At 35.0% G+C, this 25,903-nt stretch overlaps 1 protein-coding gene and 1 pseudogene across 3 annotated transcripts in view; one reads left to right on the top strand and one right to left on the bottom strand.

The window, feature by feature from the left end:
• Positions 1 to 25,903, top strand: part of DYNC2H1 (dynein cytoplasmic 2 heavy chain 1) — a 381,735-nt gene that overhangs the window by 298,304 nt on the left and 57,528 nt on the right. For both annotated transcript variants that reach the window (XM_082409863.1, XM_082409862.1), the window contains one exon: positions 9,955 to 10,044. In XM_082409863.1, coding sequence (XP_082265989.1) covers positions 9,955 to 10,044 — 90 coding nt within the window. The remainder of the gene's footprint in view (positions 1 to 9,954; positions 10,045 to 25,903) is intronic.
• Positions 18,650 to 19,417, bottom strand: LOC309636678 (coiled-coil-helix-coiled-coil-helix domain-containing protein 2 pseudogene; annotated as a pseudogene). Its single transcript has one exon. The product of its transcript is annotated as a coiled-coil-helix-coiled-coil-helix domain-containing protein 2 pseudogene (transcript).

The raw sequence follows: 25,903 nt of genomic DNA, 5'->3' as shown, positions 1-25,903 counted from the left end.
ACTATTCACAAGATCTTAAATATAAAAGCTCTAAGGCTAGTAAGAGAGTTTAAGTTTATTTTTTTTTATTTTTTATTTTTTTAACATCTTTATTGGAGTATAATTGCTTTACAATGGTGTGTTAGTTTCTGCTTTATAACAAAGTGAATCAGTTATACATATACATATGTTCCCATATCTCTTCCCTCTTGCATCTCCCTCCCTCCCACCCTCCCTAGCCCACCCCTCTAGGTGGTCACAAAGCACAGAGCAGAGTTTAAGTTTAGCAAGCTTTTGGTAAATACATTAAAAATTATGTATATCCTGGAAACAAACTATTGAGTATTGAAATGTAAAAGTACCATTTGTAATAATAGCAGAAAGATGATATATCGGGATAAAATTGACAAAAGATGTGTAAAACTTTTGTACAAACTGAAAACTACAAAACACTGATGAGTGAAATTTAAAAAGACCTAAATAAATGGGAAGATGCTCTGAAAGTTGTACTGTGTTCACAGATCAGGAGACCCATTATTATTGTTAAGATGTTAGTCTTTTCCAGATTGATCCTGAGATTCAACACAGTCCCAGTAAAAAACCTCTGTAGAATTTTTTTGTAGTGATTGAGAATTTGATTCGAATAAAATACAAAAGACCTAGTGTAGCCTAAACAATTTTGAAAAAGAAGAGTAAAATGGAAGATCTTACTCTTCATGATTTCGAGACTTATTAAGATATTGTAATCAAAGCAGTGTGGTAATGATATAAAGATAGATATATAGCTCAATAGAACAGAATAAAGAGTTCAGAAATAGACCCACAGATATATGATCAATTCATTTTCACCAACTATACTGGGGCAATTAAATGGAGAAAGGGAAATTTCTTTAACAAATGGTAGTAGAACAATTAAATAGCCAAAAGCCTAATAATAATAATAGTAGTACGTACACCTGTACCTCCAAACATATACAAAAATTATCCCCAAATTGATCACACTGTTATGGAAATTCAAAGTAAGCCACAGACTAGGGGAAAAGATTTGCAAGACATACCTCTAACCAAGGAATATATATCTAGAAATATTAAAAAGAAATCAATTCAAACATGCAAAGACAAACATCCCAATTTTAAAAATGAGAAAAAAGATTTGAATAGACACTTTATCAAGAAAATATACATATATTTAATTATACCAACATGACACTGGCCTAAATGAGTTTATCACAGAAAACAATGCAGAAAGAATCCATAAATTCTTAAAATCTCAGAGAATGTAAAAACATATATTCGACATATGTTCAACATGTTGAACATTATTTTGAAATAAATTTCACAGAAGTAAATATACATTTAATCTGTTTTTATTAGATTTTATTAGATGGAAAAATTTATAGATTATCATTTTACATGCTGAACATATTTGATGATTAACTTATCATCTTTCCCAAAGCTTCATTATAAGTATTTTTAATGCTTCCAGTTGTATGTGTATGCTGTGCTGAGGATGCTATGAATCTGTTACATATTGGAGAGACAGATATTAAATAATACTTGTTTTAAAATGTACATACATTTTTAATAGAATTTATCATTCTCCACCAAGAGCCATTTTCAATCATCAGATCCTTTCTCAAGGTGCCTTTAAAATTAGTTTGGTATGCTGTACTACTCATCACAACAGCAATGTGTTTTACCAGTTATCCAGTTTGTTTATTTCCTTGCTTGACTCTTTAATTTTTTTGGAAATTCTGTGTTAATTTAGTTAAATTTTTGTGCTAATGAGGTCATGATTCAATCCCTAAATTGATCTTAGCTTCAAATTGTTATGTAAATTTGAATTTTTTTAATAACTATAGTGACCTTCAAATTTATCACCCAAACTATAGTTTTAAGAGTGAAAGGGACTCCTACCTGGATGGAACTCTGGGACAATAAGGATAATTAGGCAAATTGAATGTATGGACATCTTATTTATAACTCTATTTTTTCAGAATGTGCAAGGATGGAGGAGGAGTTGGGATTTTTAAAAAAAATTAGTAATTGGATGATATAATAAATAATATTCAGCAAACATTTATTGACCATCTACCATGGACTCTGTATACCATGCCAGGCCCTAGAGATAGGAAAAATGCATAGTACATGGTCTCTATATTCAGTGAGCTCAAAGTGGGTAACAAAAATATTATCAAGCACACAATGCTGGCATAGACTCAAGAAGGAAACTGGTTTCTTCTTTTTCTTTCTCACATTTTTCCAATGAAGTTTTGTAATTGAGGCAATATACGTATATCATAAAATTTATCATTTTAACCATTTTAAGTGTACAGTTCAGTAATGTTAAGTACATTCACACTGTTGTGCAACCAATCTCCAGAACTCTTTCCATTTTACAAAACTGAAACGCTACCCATTTAAACAACTTCCCATTCCCCCACCACCTAGCCCCCAGCAACCACCGTTCTACTTTCTGTCTCTATGAATTTGACTACTCTAGGTACCTCATATAAGTGGAATCAAGCAGCATTTGTCTTTTGGTGACTGGTTTGTATCACTAAGCATAATATCCTCAAGGTTCATCCATATTGTAGCATGTGTCAGTATTTCCCTTTTTTTTCAGTGCTGAATAATTTTCCATTGTGTGTATACGCAGATGGTCCCCGACTTAAGGTGGTTTCTACTTTATGATGACGCAAAAGTGATATGCATTCAGTAGAAACCATACTTTGAATTTTGAAGTTTGATCTTTTCCCTGGCTAGCGATACATGGTACCTTATGCTTGAAATGCTGGGCAGCAACAGAGAGCTGCAGCTCTCAGTCAGCCACTCAATCATCAGGGTGAACAACTGATACACTGCAACCATTCTGTATCTATACAGCCATTCTGTTTTTCACTTTCAGCACAGTACTCCGTAAATTACTTGAGATATCCTACACTTTATTATAAAATAGTCTTTGTGTTAGATGATTTTGCCCAACCATAGGCTAATGTAAGTGTTCTGGGCACGTTTAAAACAGGCTAGCCTACGCTATGATGTTTGGTGGTTTAGGTGTGTTAAATGCATTTTCGATATGCAATATTTTCAACTTGCAATGGGTTTATCTGCATGTGGCCCCATTGTAAGTCGAGGAAGGTCTGTATCAGATTTTGTTTATCCATTCATCCATCAATGGATTGCTTCTACCTTTCCAAACTTTTTATAGCTTAGTGTAATCTCTTCATAAGTATTTTATAATTTTTTAATGGAAAACAGAAGTTACATGTCCTGAGAAAGCAAATAATATGAGTCTCTTTAAAGGGAAGACACAAAATAAAAAGATTTTAAAAATAGGATTCATATTTTAAAAGAAAATAATTCAGTTAAATAAATCTCTTGGATCTGAAAGTCCTTAGTTTGTTCTGGTGCTGTTTTATAGATTGTTTCTCTGTACTGTTAAGAAAATTGAAATCTTTGGCTGTAAGTAAAGGTCTTAGTAAGATTAAATCAGAATACATTCTAACTTTTATCACAAATTATCTTCTGAGTTGTACTTTCTCTTCCAAATAGAAGAGAGGCTATTCTATTAGACCCTCTCTATATAGTAAGGGCTCTATTATTAGAGTGTTTTACTCTGCAGCTATCTTTATCCTTCTGAAATATAACTCTCTAATCATGTATATGTGTGTAAAATGGATTTTAGCTAATTTAATTAATTGTGCAAAGTTGTAAATTATGGCTAGTATAGGAGTTAGTGATAATTTGTAAACTGTCCATATGGGTTAATCACTTCATGTGAAATTGAAATTACAATGAACTATATATTTTTTTCCTTTTTTCCTTTCTCCTTTTCTTTAAAAAAACTGTAAACTGAGTTCTGTTTTCCCACCTACAGTGAAATCCCAGTGCAACTTCTACTGCTTGAAATAAATAGCAATTTCCATGCCATCTCCCTGTGTCAGACACTGCAATAAGCTTGAGTCAAATGAAAGTCGATTCATTTCCAAAAACTATAATCCAGTGTTGGCTTAACTTCAGCAGTGTGCGGGTACTGGAATACCAGTGTCTCACTCATGTGTGAGGATCAGCACGTCATTTTTATTAGTAGGATAGTGGTGTTTGTCAGTAGTATAGATAATTACGTTATTAAATGAAAAGGGAAAAGAGTTACTAACTGTGGTCCTTTTCTTTAAAGTTCATTTAGTAAACATATTAAGGTTGTGGAGTGGGACTTAAAACATCCAAGATTAAGTACTAGAATGTTTACTTGTGCAGGACACTTAACCTTTCTCTACCTTAGTTTCTAAATGTTCGTAATGGGAGTAATAACTGTATCCATCTCAGAGGGTTGATGTGAAGTCTAAACGGTTAATACAGGTGAAGTGCTGAGAACAGTGCCTGCACATGTAAGTGCTGCACAAGTGTTTCTACAGTACCTTCCTAATTCACCTCTCTGACTGCAGTTTCATCACCCTAATGCTTGTTCTCCCTATTTCTACTAGGATAATCTTTCTAAAATCCAAATATGATTGTGTCACTTCCCTAGTTAAAGTGTAATTTAGTTTTATCATTGCTTTCCAGATTAAGCTCCTCAGTATAAACATTCAAAAGCTTCATGGTCTGACCATCAGCCCAGTTGTCTCATGTCTTTTTTATTAATGCCCCTTCCTTTTCCTACTGTCTTTCTTTACTTTACTGTAAGCTGTTTATCTTTTGAGACTCACCTCAAGCATTATCTCCACCAGAAAGCCTTTCCTGACTCTTGTCCTTAGGCACAGTTTGAGTTTGGTGTACCTTACATCTGTGTTTCACAGGCACAGTGCTTGTCATTATCAGGGAACTTACTGTATTGTCTGTAGCTGTCTTCTTTTATTATTTATTTCCCCCTCTAGCACAAACTTCTGTGAACAGGGATTGTGTTATAACTTTGTATCCACAAGACCTAACAAATGATTGACAAATAACAGCTATTTAACAGGAGATTGGTGAGCTGTCAATTAACTGATGCTTGAAAAAGAGTGAATTAGGAAATCTGCTTGTATCCTGTTTTGCTTTTATGACATCTTTCATGAAAAGCATGGGATAACAAAAAGTTTACATTTAGAGTTAGACCTGGGTTCAAGTTCTCTACCATTTAGATTTAAAAAAAAAAAAGTTTAGTTAACTAAACCTACTCTAAGCCTTAGTTTCCCCATAATTATAACTTTAATTCCCAATACATAATTGTCATGTTGAATCTTCACAAAACTAGCAGCAACCTTCTGCAAAAAATATGTGCTTGATTGCATGTACTCCCCCTTCATCAAAATCACACATATACTGACCTTCCCTCCTACCTCTTTGGAGCAGTTTCTCAGAACTATCTGAAATGCTGTCTCCCGGGCTATAGTCCTCATTTTGCCCCAAGTAAAACTTAATGCACAACTCTCACATTGTGCATTTTTTTTCAGTTGACAAATCTCAAATGGTGTAATATAGAAACTACATTATAGAAATGTAAAATACATTGGAGGCAGAATTAATGCTGACAGACTCTAGCGTTAGGTTACCTGGGTTCACATCTTGGACTTGCCATGTACCAGCTCTGTGATTTTGGATATGCTGTTCTCTTTGTGTCTCCATTTTCTCCTCTGTGAAATGGAAATTACAATAGTACCTGCTTCCGGTACATATCCAGCGCTCAGCACAGTTACTAACACATAAACGTTAGCTTAAAAAGTCCCCTCCAGTTATGTCTACCTTTGTCAAAATTCAACACAACTTTCAAAGCTTAACAGATACTTCCTTTACTAAGATTTCTTTGATTAAATCATTTTTTTCCTCTTAGCTCCAGAAACATGCTATATAAGTCATTCTTAAAACACCATTAGGGACATTAGCTGTGTATCTCCTTTACTGGTTTCTAATGCTTTTTAGGGTAAAGATTTTATTCCTCATAGTCTTCTATCATATCACTATCACTTCATATTTCTTCTGTCATATCATATATCATGTTGTAATTCTCTACATAGGATTTAGCACTATGTAGTCTTTTTCTTATAATATATTTAGAAATAAGTATATTGCCTTTATCCCCCAAGTAAAATGTAAGCTCCATGATAGCAAGGACCTTATAATGCCTGCACATTATAGGCTCTCAGTAATTGCTGAATGGATGGACAGTAAGGACTTGAATATTTATTGAATGAAAGTATTACATCTGACACTAATATTGATAGCTCTCTTAGTTATCTATTGCTGTGTAATAAATTGCCCTGGAACTTATTGACACAAAACAGCGAAAAGTTATCACATTACAGTTTCTGTGAGTCGGGATCTGGGGGTAGCTTAGCTGGGTGTTCTGTCTTAGGGTCTCCCACAAGTCTGCAGTCAGGTGTCACCAGGGCTGCAATTACTGCAGCCTCTCAGAGCACATATGGGATGGCTGTTGGCAGCCCTCAGGTCCTCACTTATTGTTGACTGGATGTATCAGTTCCTTGCTACATGGGCATCTCCATAAAGCAACTCACAATATGCAACTTTTTCACACAGAGTGAATAAGGAAGAGATGAAGAGAAAGTGAGCTAGACAGAAGTCACAGTATTTGTACCCTACTCTCAGAAGTGGCTTCTCGTCACTTTTGCCATATTCTTTCACTAGAAGCAAGTCCCTAAAACCAGTTCATACTCAAGGTAAGAGAATTTCCCAAGGATGGATATGAATGCCGAGTGTCAGGGATCACTGGGAGCATCTTAAAGGTTGCCTACCACAGTAACTTATTTTATGTAATTAAACACTATATAAAGGAGCTGTCTTTCTACAACAGGAAAAGCATAAAACTTAGAATATGAAAAACCTGACCTATCAGCTATCTATTGCTACATAATAAACTACCCTGAAACTAAATGGCTGAAAACAAGAACAATCATTTATTTAGCTCATGAGTGTGCAGTTTGGGCAGGGTCTGGTGGGGAAGGCTTGTCTTTGCTTCGTGTGACACCAGCTGAGTCAGCTCAGCTTACAGCAGGAGGATCTACTTGATGGACGCTCAGTCACAGGGCTGGCTAGGTGGTGCTGATTATTGGCTGGTAGTTTATCAGGACTCATGGCTAGAGGCCTTGGTTGCTCTCTAGATGTCTCCACATGGGCCTCTGTATATGGACTACTTGGCTTCTTCACAACATGGTATCTTGGTTCTAAAAGTGTATACCCCAAGAGAGAGGAAATGAAAGCTGTGAATTTGTTAAGGCCTAGATCTGAAAACTGATAAAGCGTCACTTCTCCCTTATTCTGTTGGTCGGGTTGTCAAGGGGTGGGGTGGACATAGACCTCAACTCTCAATGGGAAGAGTATCAAGTAATTTGGGGACCATGTTTTGAAGCTGCTGCAGTCTGCCCTTTGGGCACAAATTATTTGCATTTCTCCCACATGTAAAATGCAGTCATCTCCTTCCAAGTTTCCCCAGATGTCTCATTCCTTTACAGCCTCAGGCCAGATGTTGTCATCAAAATCAGGTGGAAGTATGGGTGAGGCTTCTTGGGTTTGGTTCTTCAAAAACAGTTTCTCAAGCATGGTGTTCAACTAAAGACCTATGACGTGCAGAGATAAGTTATTTGTCCCCTACAAACCCAATATAAAATGGTAGGACAGGTAACTGCAATAGACATTCCCACTCAAAAAATGAGGAAATGGGAGGCTCACGTGTCCTTAGCAATTCTGAAATCCAAGCAAGCTTACGTTTTTAGTTCCTTTATTAGGATTCCATATTGTTCCCTGGGAATAATTATCCATGGCTCTTGGTTTTGCCCTCTGAGCTGTTGATTCTCGTCTCTTAATTATCCATACATTTCAATAAGATTTAGCCGTGTTTGCAGCTGAGTGGTTTTCTCAACCTGCTTCCCACCCATAGGGATTCTGGGGTCCAAAGTTCTTTTTTAATTGTGTCCTCTTTTCCCCATTAATCCCAAACAGATGAAGCTTAGGCCAGAACAATATACTAAGATTGTGAGTTTGCTTTGAATCTCATTGAGATTCACAACATTAGACAAAATCTATGGCCATAAATCTTGTGATAAGCCTTTTTCTCTACCTTAGGTTTCTTGTGTGTTGGCTGTGGGACAACACCCTTAAGATTCATCGAAGCCTTATTGTTTAACAGAAAGGATCTGCAAGGCATGCCCTTAAGGTCCCGAGAGTACTTTTGTCTGTCTGAGATTATTTCCTCCCTTTCCTTTAAGTCCTCAAAGTCCCTTACACCTCCACTATTCTCTTAGAAGTCCTTTATATTTTCACTTACATTCTGTTGAAGGTTCTTCCAGCTTCAGCCCACCACCCAGTCTCAAATCTAGTGCCATATGTTTTAGGTTTTTGTTAAGGTAGAACCCTACTTCTGGATACCAAAGAACTGTATCAGTTAAGTCTTGCTGTATAACAAATCCCACCAAAACTTACCAGGTTAAAACATAATAATTTTTTTTAAATCATTTTATTTTAAGCTTACAGATCTGAAATTTGGGTAGACCTTGGTAGAGAAAGCTTGTCTCTTCCACTCCGCTCACTCATGCGGCTGGCAAGTCAGTGCTGCCTGAGAGCTGGGAGCCTCAGTTCATCTCCACGTGGGCCTCTCCAAAAATTGGACTTCACAGTATGTTGGATGGGTTCCAAGATCAAGAGTCACAAAAGACAGGAAATACAAGCAACCAATTTCTTAAGACCTGGACCTGGAAACTGGCACCACATCACTTCTGCTATATTCACAGGACACTTATTTAAGAAGAAGAGCAGACTTCAAGTCTCCACAGGAGAATTGTCAAAGGATTTAGTTAGGGGTCATGTTTTAAAATCATCACACCTGTTTCAGTTCACAGCCTAGCTCCAGCACTTAGCTACCATATTCCTAAGAAGGCTTACTTCATTCACCTAGAGTAATTGAACTAGATGTTTTCTAAGGTCTTTTTTTCACTGTAAGGTTTGTTATCTTACAATTTCCATCTTTCATACATTGTTGATATACTCTAGCCTGGAGTAGTTTCTCAGCTATGTAATCAGACAGAGTTTTGGGTTAAGAAATTGATGCTCTCTCCTTATTATTCCACTTGAGAAAAATAAGTATTAAGTTTGAATGATAGTTACATAATATTTGAAAAATCCAGAAAACTCTCACAGAAAAGATATAATATTATAATGAATGTATTAATGGAGAATGTCAGTTAAAAGAAGGTCAGATATTAAAAAGGTAACTTTTTTAGAAAGGTTTTATTTATTTCTTTAATTTAGAGTATTTTCTGTTTTATTCTCTTTTTGTCATATATCTGATATCTGATGTGGTTTGGGAGATGAAATTTCTGTAATTCTGTAGGGACACAAGACTAGTTGTTTTTTGTCTTTACTACTTATAAAATGAATTTGTGAAATTTAATTTGATTTCATTACATATCGTTTCAAGAAAACATGGTTTGCTACTTTCTATATACCGGTTTATGTTCATTTGTTTATTCTTTCAAGAATTTTTACTTAAAAATATTTCCTTTTAGAGAAACAGGTCAATTCATTCTGACTCTATTTATCATTCAATTTTAATGAGATAAGATCAAAGAAAAAGACATATCTTTTAAAAAATTTTTTTATTAATTTTTTTATGGAGTATGGTTGCTTTACAATGTTGTGTTAGCCACCACTGCACAACAAAATGAATCAGCCAAACACATACAGATATCCCCTCCCTTTTGGACTTCCCTCCCATTTAGGTTACCACAGTGCATTAGGTAGAGTTCCCTGTGCTATACAGTATGTTCCCATCAGTTGTCTATTTTATACATACACTGGGATTGACACATATACATTATTGATACTATGTATAAAATAGAAAAAGACATATCTTAATGAAATGAATTCATGATACACATAATGTGAATTATGCCAAAATATTTTCCCCATCACACTAATGTTAAAAGATCTTTTATATGTAATATTGTATATGTAAACTTAATTTTGATCCTTTTAAAATTGCAGTGTCCTCTCACATGGCAAAGCAAATGGGAAGGTCCAGAAGATCCTTTACAATACCTTAGAGGTCTTGTAGCTCGTGCCCTTGCAATACAGGTAAGAAGAAATTATTTAGTAATTGTATGACTGTATGACGATTGTAGTATAAACTCTCATATTGTTAACCATTCTGCTAGCAACTAGTGAAAATATTATGATTTTGTTCATAGAGCACCATATATTCCTTTCTTATTCTGTCATCTGTGATTTTACCTAGCACTCTTTAAAAAAAAAAACAAAAAAACTGTGTTCTCTCTGTGTAGTGTGGCTTTTCATAATTTTTGAGAATTTAGAGAAAAATCTACAATTTTAATATAGATGGATCATATAGATGGTAACTGAAACTTATTCATAACTGTGACTAATTTGCTTTAGGGTGTGTCCCCCATACAAGGAGCTGCTTTTTTCTGTTTTATTTTGGTTTTTTTCCAAATTGATCAAGTTTTTTCAGAGTGGCCCAGTCAGGTAAATGAAGGAAAATTGAACAGAATAAGGAATGATATAGACGGAGAAAGACAGGGTGATTTTTTTTTTAAGGAATGGCAAATGTTATAGGTCAGTTGGTGCACGCAATGTACCCCTTTTCCTGTGTGGTTTTGCACTGTCTTACTGCCTTCCTCCTCTGCTTGTTACACTGCTTTCACAAATAACATTCATTGTCATATCAGCTTATTAGGAGTAACTTGATCAGTGTCCTTCTAGAAACCACAATCCTCGTTCATTTTTTTTTTTTTAGTAGTGCACATACCTGTCCACATCTTTAACTTTTCCCTTAGCAGAACTCCCTGCTTTTTACCTTACAGAGAAAATTCAAGCTATGAAATATGACCACTTGAAAATGCCTACCCTTCCCTCCCACCTACAAATTTGTCTAAACCCACCCTCATCATCTTTGTTATAATACAAAAGTAGTTGACCTTCTGTTGTTGAAGGCTCATCCCTAGAGCTGTATACTTGATTTCATCCGCTCTCATCTCTTTAGACACTTCCTCTAGGGGGTCCTTGCCTTGTTGTGTAATTTCATCTTTTCCTCTTTTCTTACTCTATCCTGCCAGTCTACAAATGGTATTCCTTTGAAGGGGCCAGAACTCATCTGAATATTTATTTGGCTTCCAGTATAATCAACCTCTCAGTTGTAGGATTATTGAAGAAGAAACCACTGGATCTGAAAATGAGTTTAAAATTAGCAGGTAGAGAAGAACAAGGCAGGGACTCAGATTTACCCATCTTCCTATCTACTGTGTATATGTCCGGATATAATCTATCAATAAATGCCAGAAGAATGGAGGGAAGGAAGGATAGAGAAGTCAGAAGAGGAAGGACAAATAGCCCATCAGTGCTCTTAGAAAAATACAGAAATGCTCTGAAGTCCTTGGTATGTTATAATTGCATGGCTGTGATAATTTATCACTTAATATATGTATCAGTATTATTTGCATTAGATTATTTTTATAAAGGGCAGAAACTTCATTTGCTGCCAATGGGTAGCTTTTATTACACTCTGTGTGTAAGTATGCTTAATAATTATGCTATGTGCATATAATAATAAATGTATTATTGATACTGAAATTAATATCATTTAAAGCAGTTTTACATAAATTATTACAATTTTCTGGCATGATTATTCATACTGAGTATATTGTATACTTATCATCAAAACTGAAAACTTTTTCACTGTGTGATTTTCTTAAAAGCTTTATAGGCATTTAGCCTTAATTATAATGATAAAATATCCTTCTGACCTTCAGGATAATTTTCAGGCTTGACCATAGTTTATCTTATCTTTCTACCTGGGAATATGCAATAATTCATCATTTATGTCACCACTTAAGGATATATTTTTATTGTTTTCCTGCCTTAATATTTTTTTTCAGTTATGAATGTACAGATATCCACTTCCCTAAGATAACCTTTAATGTTTGGGATTCACTTTCCATTTAGTCAAGGGTCTGCTAGGTCCTTTGATTTCATATGTGCCTTTTATGTTTCACAGATAGGTAACCAGAGCAACTTACAAAGTTTAGAGGAACAATGTGGCTACTTAGGTGGGTTCAGAGGTCGGAGAAAATGGCAGCTTTTGGTTATTTATGAAAGTGTAATGATCAGACTGATTCCAAACAGGTACGCAGCAGGTTGAGCCCAGTTCCAGCCCTGGTTTAAAATCCCAGAGCCTTTCATTTTAGGGCATAACGTATAGGAAACAGAACAAGCTACTGAGAGTATTACACATAGTGCCTGATCATTACCGGGGTTTTGTGCAAATAAGGTGAGAGTGACTGGGTCAAGATGGCATTCATTTATTTAGTCAGTTAAACATATTATAAGCAGCAACTTTATGCTAAGCTCTGAGTGAAGTACTGGAGATAAAATGATTAGTAAATTGATACAGTTTCTGCCTCACAGAATTTAAATTTCTTACATTCATTCATTTAGCAATTAAAAATTCTATCTTGGTGCCATGCACTGTGCTGAGGTTGCTGAATATAGAATGGTAAACAAAATAGACATACATTGTGTCCCAAGGAACTATCCTTACAATTTATCAGAAAAAATAGACAACCGAATAAACAGCAACAGTAAGAGTGACAAAGGAAGTCTAGTACTATGGGAGCAAATAGCAGGAGTACCTAACCTACATGGGAACAGGGAAGTGAAGCTTAAGCTGAAAGCTTAGTAGGAATAGACCAAGCGAGGACAAGAGGAAAGACTGTGCCAGACAAGAGGAAGGTCAGAGTCAAGAGTAAGCCATGTGCTTTCAAGTAACTAAAAGCAGAGCACAGAGCGCAAGGAGGGGTGTTCAGAGATTAGGCTGGTGGAGCAGGAAGGGCCATGTTATGATACTGTATTAAGGGATTATATTTGATCATAAGGGCAAAAGGGAACACTGTGGGATATTAAGGAGAGAAATCAGATTATGTTTTAGAGTGTCATTTTTCAATATGGAGAGTCTTACTCTACTGGGTGACGTGGGTTTAAGACTGTCCTCTAAATGCTGGTGATTTAGAGAGAGCCAGAGAACCCCTAGGTACCCAAGCAATCTCACCCAAAGAGAGTCTTGCAGTCATTTATCCTCCTGTCTGTACTCTAAGATCCTTTAGGGCAAGGACTTTAAAAAAAAATAATTCCACTGTATTTCTAATACGTAGCATAGTGCCTTCTGAATAAATGAATGGACAAATGAATGGACTAGATATATAAATATATCTATAATATAATATATATAACATATTATTTCCTATTGAGACCCTAGAATTATTTTCCTGACTTTGAGTTTTTCTGCTCTTTCTTCAGAAATAACATCTTCTGAGAGTTTCTTTGGTTCCTGATTTCCACTGTTTGTTTCCCCCTTGGCCTGCAGAATAGCCTCTGCAGAAGTTCTCCCTAGTATAGTCTGATTTTTCTGTGTTGATCATTTTAAATTCCAGCATGTTCTCTACCCAGTTCATAAATCTGTGGGGTCAGCATTTGCCTTTTTTCCTCTGTCTTCATATTTTCAACTTCTCACAGTTGGATCCCTTGACTCTACACCTGCAAGTTCTGTTCCAACCTAGCTCATTAGTTGATTCTGTTTAAGGATATACAGACCTTCATATCGAGTACCCAGGTAGGCTTGGGTATGCTAAACAGACCCAGTATTCTACACATGTTTAATGGGCTCCTGAATGTCTCCACATTTTACTTCTACTGCTAACCAAACTTGGGGTGCCATGTGTCACTGGCAAGCTTTCATGCTCATTTTTTAGGACTGAGCTTCTCCTTAGGTTCTGTCTTTTGTTTTAAAATTTATAGTGACTTCTTGAACTCTACCCAATTTTTTGGCCTAACTCAAGCCAGTGGCTGGTACGCTCATATACTACCAAATCCTGCCACCCTTCATTCTTATGATGGAATCTTGTTTATATCAACTGTTAAGGTCCTTGAAATCTGGGGAGATTTAAGCAATAAAAAGAATTAGTTATTATTGTTGTTATTATTATTAATAAATGCCATTCAGCATGACATATAAACTATCCTTAGAGTTTATCAGGAAAGACAACAAATAAGCCACAACAATCAAAATGATAAAGGAAGTGCAGTACTCTAGGAATAAATAGCAGAAGTACTGCAACCTAGAAGCACTTAGTGCTATCTCCGTTCCTGTAATGACCTGAATTAAGTCTGAATTAGGCCTCAGTTGGGCACTGTGTAGTAGACTATACCAAAGTACCTTTTCTACCAGCAGACGCTAATGTTATGTTGCTTCCTTCCAACCCCTCCCACTGTGGAATGCTGGGAAGCAGATTCTTCCTTAGTATAGGCATCAGCCCCTTCACTCTTATGTTTTTCTGAGATTCTTTTTAGGTGCTGCTTCCTATTTTTTGTTCAAATATTCAGGCACACAGTTTCTCGCATGTCTGCAAAGATGCTTGTTGTTAACCACATAGATTACTTTAACTTTTCACTTTGCATTTTACTTCTGTGGCCCACTTCACGAAAACTAATTCTTCATTGAAAAAAAAATATCTGTGAGCCTCTAGCTCTTATTTCTTCCCCTTTAACCCTAATTATCACTAATACATCAGACTGGCATTTCTAGATCTAGAAATGTGGCTCATTATGCCCTTTTTGGGTTCATCTAAATAACTCTTCTCACTTCCCTAGCGGTAAAATGTACTAGTGACCTATATTTGAGCTTCAGGTCACTTTCTTTTCTTTCAGTGCACCGCTTCAAACATATACTCAAACTTTTTAAATGATCAAATGAAGGGTAGAAAGAAAAATGAATAATTATAAGAACTGAGCATATTTTGGATCTCAGGCATACATGTGTTTTACACGGAATCTAGTAATATTTATAGCATATGAGGTAGATATTTTTATTTCCATTTTTAAAGATGGGAAAAGTAAAACCCCATATTGAAGAATAGTTTACAAAATGTGTATGATAAATGATAGAACTCACACTCAAGTTCCCTTTCTATAATAATATCTCAGAGTTTTTGATATCTATCAGCAACATTTTTAAAAGATGTTTCAACCCCTTGAAACCTTTTTATAAGTTGGCCTCAAGGTCACCACACACTTCTGTTTTTTTATCTATTTCTCTGGCTTTTCTATTCCTTCATCTCTAATTGGATTCCCTAGAGCACAGTCCTCTGACCTTTTCTATCTCTACTCCACCCATAGTGATCTCATGCCTATGAATCCCATCTAAACTTTGATTAATCTCAGATTTATAGCTCCAGCCCAGTATTCTCCCCTAACTCTGCTGTATACTCAGTATTTTCACTTGGATGTTTAATTAACATCTCAAACTTAACATATTCAAAACTGAACTCCTGCCCTTTACTGAAAAACTTGTGCTACCCGCAGTCTTTCCCATAAAAGTAAATGACATCTCCACCCTTCTTGAGGCATAGGCACAAGGTCTTGGAATCATTGTTAACTCTTCTCCTCTCGTACACTGCATCCATTCAACCAGAAAAATTACCTTGGCTGTATGTTCAAAATATATTCCGAGACACCTCTCACCACTTTTCACTGCTACTACCTTGATTGAAGTCATTATTGGTGCAGCTGCCACCTGACTAGTCCTGCTTCCACCCTGGTCTCCTTTCTGGTCAGTTCTCAACCCAGCAGTCTAAATATTCTGGTTAAAGCATCAGATTATATCACTCCTCTCTTGGAAATTTCCCCACGGTTTCTCATCTCATCCAGAGTAACAAAATCCTTATAGCAACCTACAAGATCTGGCCCGTTTACCTCTCTGATTTCCTCTCCTACTTTTTGCTTCCTAATTTATTCTGTTCCAACCATACTGGTCTCCTTGCTTTTCAATGAACAGCCTGGCACACTCCCTCAAAGGGACTTTATTCTTCCTGTTTCCTCTGCCTGGAATGCTCTCCCTCAGATATCTGCAAGGAAGTTTCTTTTTTCTTTGTTTCTTCTTTTTTTTTTCTTTTTTTCTTTTTGCAAGGAAGGAAGTTTCTTTATCCCTTCAGGACCATCCTATTTCAGATTGTAACCCTCCTCTTCCTTGATACTTTACATCCTGTTTCCCTTTTAAATTTTTTTCCATAGCCTATATCTCCACCTAATAGTCTATATATTTTACTTATCTGTTTGTTTGTTTGTTTTCTTTGTATTCCTCCACTAAAATGGAAGCTTGATAAGGGCAGAGATTTTTGTCTGTTTACTGCTCTATCCAAGCATGTAGAACAGTGGCTTACACAAGTAGGTTTTTCAATAAATATCTGCTGAATAAATGAATGATTCAGTCAATCTTAGGGTTATTCTCAAGCAAACTGACATAAATCTCTTTCATGCTTCCTAATCATCATGATTCATACACCTCCTGAGATGTATTTTTGTAGTACCCATGAGATATTTCTGAGATTTTAGCTTCTATTTAAATCTACCCAATGAACACTATTGTTTAACTTTATACTCTGTTCCACCATCTAACATTTGAAGGCTTGTTTCATTTTCTCTTAAGATCCTGAACTTTAAAAGTAATTTTATTAAAATTACATTGTTACTTTTCATTCATTTTCTGAGGTGTCTTAATCTATTTTGCAAGGTTCTGCAATACTTTGCATTCCTGAAAAGGGAATCTCTTTTTTTCCCCTAACTCAGTAACTTTCACAGTCATTACTGCAGTGTTTTACACATACTGGGTACTCCGTAAAATTATTCATAGGAAAACTTACATAAACAAAATCGAAAAAATTGTATGTGTTCAAAAACCTCCAGCATCCCTATTTTCATGTACTATACTCAGCTAGAAGAGCTACCTTACGGGTGTTTTTTATTCATATTCTTTAATTTATTCATCATTTGGTGAATGTTTATTGAACTTTTATTATGTGCCATTCATTGTTCTGCCAATAGGAATCTCTACATTTAGTGAAGGAGATATATAATAAATAAATACATTAAATTAGAATTGCATAGAAAAATACATCTTTGCCAAAATCCTGAGATTTAAGATTAACATACAGTCAAACTTTAAATTGGATTATCGCCATTATAGAATGAACTTAGGGTATAGTATATCTGAAATTTTATCCAATAAAATATAGCTATTACTATAGCAGTAGAATTACAGAATTTTAGGAGTCAAATTTTGTACAGGGACAGTAATTTCTCAATACTGTCAGCTGATTACTTCTGCCTGTAGTCAACTATCTTGCACATTTGGAATACTAAACAGTAGTCTATGATGATTGGCAGTTTTATAGAAGCAATCCTATAAACCATGCTATTTGTACTTCTTGCAGAAGATAAATCTTGGGTCTAGAAATGTGACAATATAGCAACATAATTGGCTTTCAAGATAACAAAATCTTCTCTGAATTTTTATCTGCATCTCAGCTTTTATCACATGCATACCAATTTCAGCAGCTTCCTGGAGTATCACAGTAAGAGGATCTTTACAGCAGAAAACATGCAGAGAATTTAAACTCTTAAGACAAGTTTGGTTTTTTGAAGAATTGGCAGGTTCTAGCAAACAAATTACTTTCCCTGAAAGTAACCGGTGATTGTTAGTAATATCTGCTATGTTGGTACCCTTATTTTCAAAACACTGTTTCAAGGCTTTCCTTGCTTTATACAGCCATTTTTACCACTTAAAGTCTTCCATTACATCTTGTATGAACACAGTTTATTAGTATATAACAAGACAATTGAAAAATGTCTTTTATGTCATATAGTTTTATCTTTGGTTAAAGAAGAAGAATGAAAGTAGTTGACAATTTTTCTGCTATAGTCAATAAGTCTGTCCTATCGAATACTGTTATTATTTCTGAAAACCAATGGAAAGTTGTGAACAAAACATTGTGTACCTTTGATTCCTAAATCAGTCATAGCCCTCACCACGTTTATTCCATTGTCAATGATAAGTGCATGCTGATTTTCCATTCTATAATGTATCTTCTATCAGGTTCACTTTGTTGTTAGCTATTTGCAGCTGGAAAACTCTTCACAAGCAAGAAAAGCAGCGATTGGTTTCATTGTTGATTTACACATTGTCACACTTTAAAAGGACTTTAAGATATATATGCTTATCTAATTGTCTATTGCACATAATATTAAAGTAGAATATTTAATATTACTACCAATAATATTAACTTGTTTGTGAATAGTAAAAATAGTTTAGGAAAATATATTTCAGTAACATGTTTTCTAGGAAGAACCTTGAACAGAAGGTCTATAGCTTAAAGAAATCTCAAAGCTCCTCATACTTCATGTCCTGAAAACGATTGTTAATCTATATTAATGATTCTGTCAAGCTTTTTTTCAACCTCCACAAATTCCAAACCTCAATGAAAAAATGTTCCTAAATAAATATTCCTTTTAATGTCTATTGTTTTGAAATTGTAAAAGTGAGAAAATAAATATTTGATGTATCTAATTTTTCTTTATTTTTTTCTTTTCTGTATTTTTAAAAATTGTTTATGCCTGGATTGAAGATGATTTATATTGGATTTTTTTGTAAATGATATTAGGGCCTTGTTTCTCCTTGAGAAAATTCAAGATGGTAAAGCTAATATTTCATTGTTACTTCATTCTCACAAGATAGAAAGTATTCCCAACTAGAACCTCCCCTTGAAGGATTCATGTTAAATAAAACTAAATAACCTACAATTAAATTTTGTTCTTTCTTTTTTTTTTGGAAATAAAATCACTTTATTCTAATTAATTCACAAACAAAAGCATGTTTAAGAGGCCACACAAACATCTGCCTAGCCCCAAACTCAATATCATCTCACTGAGCTTCCATATGGTGAGAATACCCTCTTCCACTGCAATCCTGAAGCACAAAAGTTATTAATGATTGAGGAGCGGTTTAACTGGTGGCTTCACACTTTATATCCTCACTATCAATTATATTTTTAATGGTAAATCAGCGTGGTCATGAGAGATGATTTTCCATACCTTCAACTGGAACTTCTTGATTAAGCTAACCCGTTCGCCAATCTGCACTGTTTCAGCACCTCACTGAAACCTTCACAAAGCTTAAGGTCACCCTGGTTCTGGGCACACTCCAAAAACTGTTTCACCTCAAAAGAGCATGGGCCATTCTGCTGCTGCTGTGCCAGCTGGGTTCCCTGAGGCTCCTGGTAAGTGATGTCAGGCCTTGAGGGCTCAGCATTACTTCCTCCACTGAAGCCACCAGTGATGGCATGACCCAGAGTGTGGCCGACGGCAGAACCCACAGCCATGCCGGCTGCAGTGGTTACCATCTGGGCCATCAGACCTGGCTGCCGGGGAGCAGCAGCAGGGGAGCCAACAGCAGATGGTGGAGCCACTGCTGGTGGCTGAGCTGCGGGCGCTGGCCTGGGCGCGGTTCTCATCTGAGGTGCCCGGCTGGCCGGAGGGGCTAGGGGGGAAGTGCGGCTTCGGCTCCCACGAGGCATCTTAAATGCGTGGCGAAGCGGGGTCTTCAAACGCGAGACTCCTAAATTTTGTTCTTAATAGTAATTTTATTTAGTGTTGCAAATGCAAGTATGTCAAACAATTTTACAAAGGTCTGAATTTCAAGATAACCAAATATGTATATTATTCTTCATATTAGTTAAATTTGTATTAATATTTCTTGACTAAAATTCTTCCAACATTTTTCCTTACACTTATCTAGCTACTGTAGTCTCTCTTAATATTTGTAATAATTATCAATTTCTCTATTTATTGAACTCTAGAGTTCTTAATTTTTTAATATAAAATTAACAGTTTTCACGATTATTTTTTAAATAATCTTAACTAGTTAAGAGGTTATTGCAGTAATCCAAGTGATAATGTGATGGTGTTATGGATTAGGGTGGTGGATGTGGAAATGAAGAAGTGCTAAGATTTTTATATCAGACCTGTGAATTTGGCTGTGGGACATGGGAGACAGATGTAAAAAATAATTTCAAGGTTTTGGCCTGAGCAATCAATTGAATTTCTCACTGAGCTGAAGGATTCTGGTGATAGAGAAGATTTCTTAGAAGAGGAAGGTGGTCTTGCAAATTTAGAATTCTGATTTGAACATGTTTAGATAACTGTTAAACATCATGGTGGAATTGTCAGAAAAGTAAGTGACAGGAAACAGGTAGGAGTAGGAGATACAATGTTGGGAATCATAAGTATAGAAAGCTGGTCTTTAAAACTATAGGTTTGACCAAGTAATGGTCCTGAGTACACCGCAATATTGGGAAGTCCAGGAAAGGAGGAGGAGTCAATGATGGACAACAAGAAGTTATAGTCAGGAAGACAGAAAAAAGACTGGGAGACTGTGGTGATTGAGAAGCCAAGAGAAGAAAGTGTTTTAAAAAGGTCAAAGTGTTTTAAAAAGGTCAAATATTATAGATGAAACTAGACAATTTTATTTTTAGGGAATTTTATTATGAAGTGGCACAGATAAATATCAATAGGATAATAGCTGGTGAGAAGAAGGACCAAGAGAGTATTTTTTGGTTTGGTTTGGTTTTTAGTGGGAACTATTTCACCATGTCTGTATCCAATAAAGGAGGAAATATAATAGTGCAAGAAGAAAGGAAACAATTTGAGGAGTAAAATTCTTGGAAAGATAAGAGAAAATAGGTCCCTGTGCATATGTGAAGGATTGGTCTTAAATAAGAACTTGGAGTAATCATAAATTATAATTGATTATTAGGAGGGGACCTATAAATAGGGTGGACTATATAAATTCCTGGTTTGCCACACTAAAAATTAAGTGCTGTGCAAAAGATATTCCTAATAACCTTGTTTCTCACAGTAGTTCAGGTTCTGCATGAACCCTGTGAGGGTTTTACTCATGCAACTTAACTCATTCCTGTCTTTGGAAAAGCCAGGGGAAACAATCAAGAAAAAACATAGATAATCAAATTTTAGTTTCCAAAATTTTCTTCACAAGGGTATAAAAGAAAACCATAAGATTTTATTGAAAAATAACACTTCCTGTGTCAAATATTAAGCCTAGAAACCCAGATTTATGGTTTCTGTTTTTTCAAATTAAAAAATACCATAGGTTTAGCTAGACTGCCCAGTATTGTAAAAGATAGATATATTAAGGGTAGAGGAAGATTAAAGATTTCCCTTTTTAAAGGTAAGATAAGGTTTATTCTGTTTCTAATGAGATAAGACCACGTCTATTAAGTCAACAAAGTTTAAAAAGCTAGCAAAATCATTTCGTTCAAGACTACTGTAGAGGTTAGTTTCACTCAGACGTTTGTACAGCTTGAGTTTTTTTTTTTTTTAAGTCAACTATACATGTGAGGGACCATTAACAGAACCCAACTAGAAAGTGGTTCAGATTTTTAAGAATTAGACCAGTTGACTTTAATTTATAGAGTTAGAAGAAGTAAGCCTTCTAAATATCTATCATGCTCTTACCAAATTCATATTAGAAGTTAGTTTGTCCCTGAATATTTATTCATTACCAAACTACATGGCCTGGCATTGTTCTTCTTAAAAGGTTTATTACAGCTAAGTTTTTTTTTAATTGAAATATAAGTGACATACAATATTATGTTATCTTCAGGTATTATATACTTGCATACATAATGAAATGATCAGCGTGATAAGTCGAGTAACCACCTGTCCCCATACAAAGTGATTATAGTATTATTGACCATATATTCCTTATGCTGTATATTGCAGCCAGCTCACTTATTTATTATATATAACTGGATGGTGGTACCTGTTAATCCCATTCACCTGTTTTACACACTACCCCATCCCCTGCCCTTCTGGCAACCATCTATTTGTTCTCTGTATCTATGACTCTGTTTTTGTTTGGGTTTGTTTATTTGTTTGTTTTGCTTTTTCGATTCCACATGTGAGATAATGTGGTATTTGTCTTTCTCCGTCTGACATATTTCACTTGGCATAATGCCCTCTAAATCCATCCATATTGCAAATGGCAAGATTTCATTTTTTACGGCTGAGTAATAGTCCATTCTCCATATACCGCATCTTCTTTACCCACTCATCTATTGATGGACACATAGGTTGCTTCCATATCTTGACTATTGTAAGTAATGCTGCAGTGAACATTGGCGTACATATATCTTTTTGAATTAGCATTTTTGTTTCCTTTAGGTAAATACCCGGAAGTGGAATTGCTGGATCATATGGCAGTTCTATTTTTAATTTTCTACAGAAGCTCTGTGCTGTTTCTATAATGGCTGTACCAAGTTATAATCCCATCCACAGTGCACGAGGGTTCCCTTTTTTTTCCAGTCCTCATCAACACTTGTTATTTGTTGTCTCTTTAATGATAGCTATTCTGACAGGTATGAGGTAGTATCTCATTGTGAGTTTTTGATTTGCATTTCCCTGATGATTAGGAATGTTGAGCATCTTTTCATATGTCTGTTGGCCATCTGTATATCTTCTTTGGAAAAATGTCTATTCAGGTCCTCTGCCTTTTTTTAAATAATTTTTTTTGATGTTGAGTTGTATGAGTTCTTTGTATATTTTGGATATTAACCCCGTATCAGAGATATCATTTGCAAATATTTTCTTTCATTCTGTAGGCTGCCTTTTGGTTTAGCTGATAGTTTCCTTCACAGTGGAAAAGCTTTTTAGTTTGATATAGTCCCATTTATTTATTTTTATTTTTGTTTTCCCTGGCTTGAAGAGACAGATCCAAAAAACACTGCTAAGACTGATATCAAAGAGCATACTGCCTATGTATTATTCTAGGAGTTTTGTGAGTTTAGGCCTTTCATTTAAGTCTTTAATGCATTTTGAGTTTATTTTTGTATGTGGTGTGAGAAAGTAGTCCAGTTTGATTCTTTTGCATGTAGCTGTCCACTTATTGAAGAGGCTGTCTTTTCCCCATTGTATATTTTTGCCTCCTTTGTCATAAATTAACCATGTAAATGTGGGTGCATTTCTGGGTTTTCTATTCTGTTCCATTGAGTTATGTGTCTGGTTTTTTGCCAGTACCATACTGGTTTGATTACTGTAGCTTTGTAGTATGGTTTGAAATCAGGGCACGTGATAATTCCAGCTTTATTCTTTCTCAAGATTGCTTTCGGTATTCAGGGTCTTCTGTGTTTCCATACAGATTTTCAAATTATTTGTTCTAGTTCTGTGAAAAAAATGCCGTTGGTATTTTGATAGGGTTTGCATTGAATCTGAAGATTGCCTTGGGTTATATGATCATTTTAACAATATTAATTCTTCCAATCCATGAGCACGATATTTGCTTTCATTTGTTTGTGTCACCTTCAGTTTTGCTCATCAGTGTCTTAGTTTTCCAAATACAAGTCTTTTACCTCCTTAGTTAGATTTATTCCTAGGTATTTTATTCTTTTTTATGTAATTGTAACTGGGATTGTATTCTTAATTTATCTTTCTGATACTTTAAATGTACAGAAACACAACAGATTCCTGTATATTAATTTTGTATCCTGCAACTTGACTGAATTCATTGATGACTTCTACTAGTTTTTTGATGGTATTATTAAGGGTTATTAGCATATTCTGTATATAATATCATGTCATCTGCAAACAATGACAGTTTTACATCTTCTTTTCCAACTTGGATTCCTTTTATTTCTCTTTCTTGTCTGATTGCTGTGTCTAGGACTTCCAATACTATATTGAATAAAAGAGAGTGGGCATCCTTGTCTTGTCTCTGATCTTAGAGAATGCTTTCAGCTTTTCACCAGTGAGTATGTTGTTAGCTGTGGGCTTTTCATATGGCCTTTAATATGTTGAGGTAGGTTCCTTCTGTGCCCACTTTGTTGAGAGTTTTTATCACAAGTGGATGTTGAATTTTGTCAAAAGCTTTTAGTTCATCTATTGAGATCATCATATTGTTTTTATTCTTAATTCATTAATGTGGTGTATTACATTGATTGATTTGCAGATGTTGAAAAATCCTTGCATCCCTGGGATAAATCCCACTTGATCATGGTGTATGATCCTTTTAATGTATTGTTGGATTTGGCTTCCCAAGATTTTGTTGAGGATTTTTGCATCTATGTTCATTAGTGATATTGACTTATAATTTTCTTTTTGTGGTTATCTTTGTCTGATTTTTTGTATCAGGGTGATTCTCGCCTTGTGATAAGTTCAGAAGTGTTCCTTCCTCTGCAATGTTTTAGAATAGTTTGAGAAGGATAGGTGTTAACTCTTCTTGATATGTTCAGTAGAATTTACCTGTGAAGCCATCTGGTTCTGGACTTTGTTTTTTCAAGATTTTTTTAATCACCCATTCCATTTCATTACTGGAAATTGGTCTGTTCATATTTTCTGTTTCTTCCTGGTTCAGTCTTGGGAGATTGTATATTCCAGGAATTTGTGCATTTCTTCTAGGTTGTTCATTTTATTGGCATATAATTGTTTGTGGTAATCTCTTATGATCCTTTGTATTTCTGTGGTGTCAGTTGTAACTTCTCTTTTTTCACTTCTGATTTTATTGATTACGTCCTCTCTCTTTTTTCTTTATGAGTTGGGGTAAAGGTTTATCAATCTTGTTTATCTTTTCAAAGAATTAGCTCTTAATTTCATTCATCTTTCTATTTTTTTTTTAAGTCTCTTTTTTGTGTATTTCTGCTCTGATATTTGTGATGTCTTTTCTTCTACTAACTTTAGGTTTTGTTTGTCCTTCTTTTTCTAGTTCCTTTAGGTGTAAGGTTAGATTATTTATATGAGATTTTCTTGTTTCCTGAGGTAGGTTTGTATTGCTATAAACTTTCCTCTCTTAGAACTGCTTTTGCTATGTCCCATAGATTTTGGATTTCCATTTTTATTTGCCTCCAGGCATTTTTGATTTCTTCTTTGATTTCTTCAGTGAAATTATGTAGTAGCATATTGTTTAGCCTACACATGTTTGTGTTTTTTGCAGTTATTTTATTATTATTATTATTGTAGTTGATTTCTGGGCTCATACCATTCTGGTCAGAAATGATACTTGGTATTATTTCAGTCTTCCTTAATTTATTAAGATTTGTTTTGTGTCCTAGCATGTGATCCATCCTGGAGAATGTTCCATGTGCAGTTGGAAATATTATGTATTCTGCTGCTTTTGGATGGAATGTTCTATATATATATGTATGTATGTGTGTGTGTGTGTGTGTGTGTGTGTGTGTGTGTGTATGTATATATAGTGCAATTTGGTCTAAATCTGGTCTAATGTGTTTAAGGCCAACATTTCCTTATTGATTTTCTGTCTGGATGATATGTCCATTGATGTAATTAGGGTGTCAAAGTCCCCTATTATTATTGTATTACTGTCTATTTCTCCCATTACCTTTGTTAATATTTGGTTTATGTATTTAGGTGCTCCTGTGTTTGGCACATATATATTTACAATGTTACGTCTTTTTGTTGGATTGATCCCTTGACCATTAGGCACTGTCCTTCTTTGTCTCTTGTTACAGTCTTTTTGTTTTAAAGTCTATTTTGTTTGATATAAGATTTGCTACCCCAGCTTTCTTTTTGTTTCCATATTCATGGAATACCTTTTACCATCCCCATACTTTTAGTGTGTGTGGTTTTTAGATCTGAAGTGAGTCTCTTGTAAGTAAGTCTCTTTCAATTTATATTTAAAGTAATTATTGATAGGTGTATACTTACTGCTGTTTTGTTCATTGTTTTCTGGTTATTTTTGTATTTCTTTTTGGTTCCTTTCTTCTTATTTTACTCTCTTCCCTTGTGATTTGATGACTAACTTCAGTGTTATGTTTGGATTCCTTTCTCTTTTTTGTATGTGTACCTATTATAGATTTTTGGTTTGTGATTACCATGAGGTTTATACATAAAAACATATATGACTATTTTAAATTGATGATCTTTTAAGTTCAAACACATTCTAACAACCTTACATTTTTACTGCCCCCCATGTTTAATATTTTTGAATTCATATTTTACATCTTTTCTTGTGTATGTCCCTGTACTACTTCTTGTGGATATGGATAATTTTACTACTTTTGTCTCT

This window comes from Balaenoptera physalus (genome assembly GCF_965194825.1).
Source record: "Balaenoptera physalus genome assembly, chromosome: 10".
Lineage (NCBI taxonomy): Eukaryota > Metazoa > Chordata > Mammalia > Artiodactyla > Balaenopteridae > Balaenoptera > Balaenoptera physalus.
Note: the sequence above shows the minus strand (reverse complement) of the source record. Positions and strands in the feature narration are given on the sequence as shown.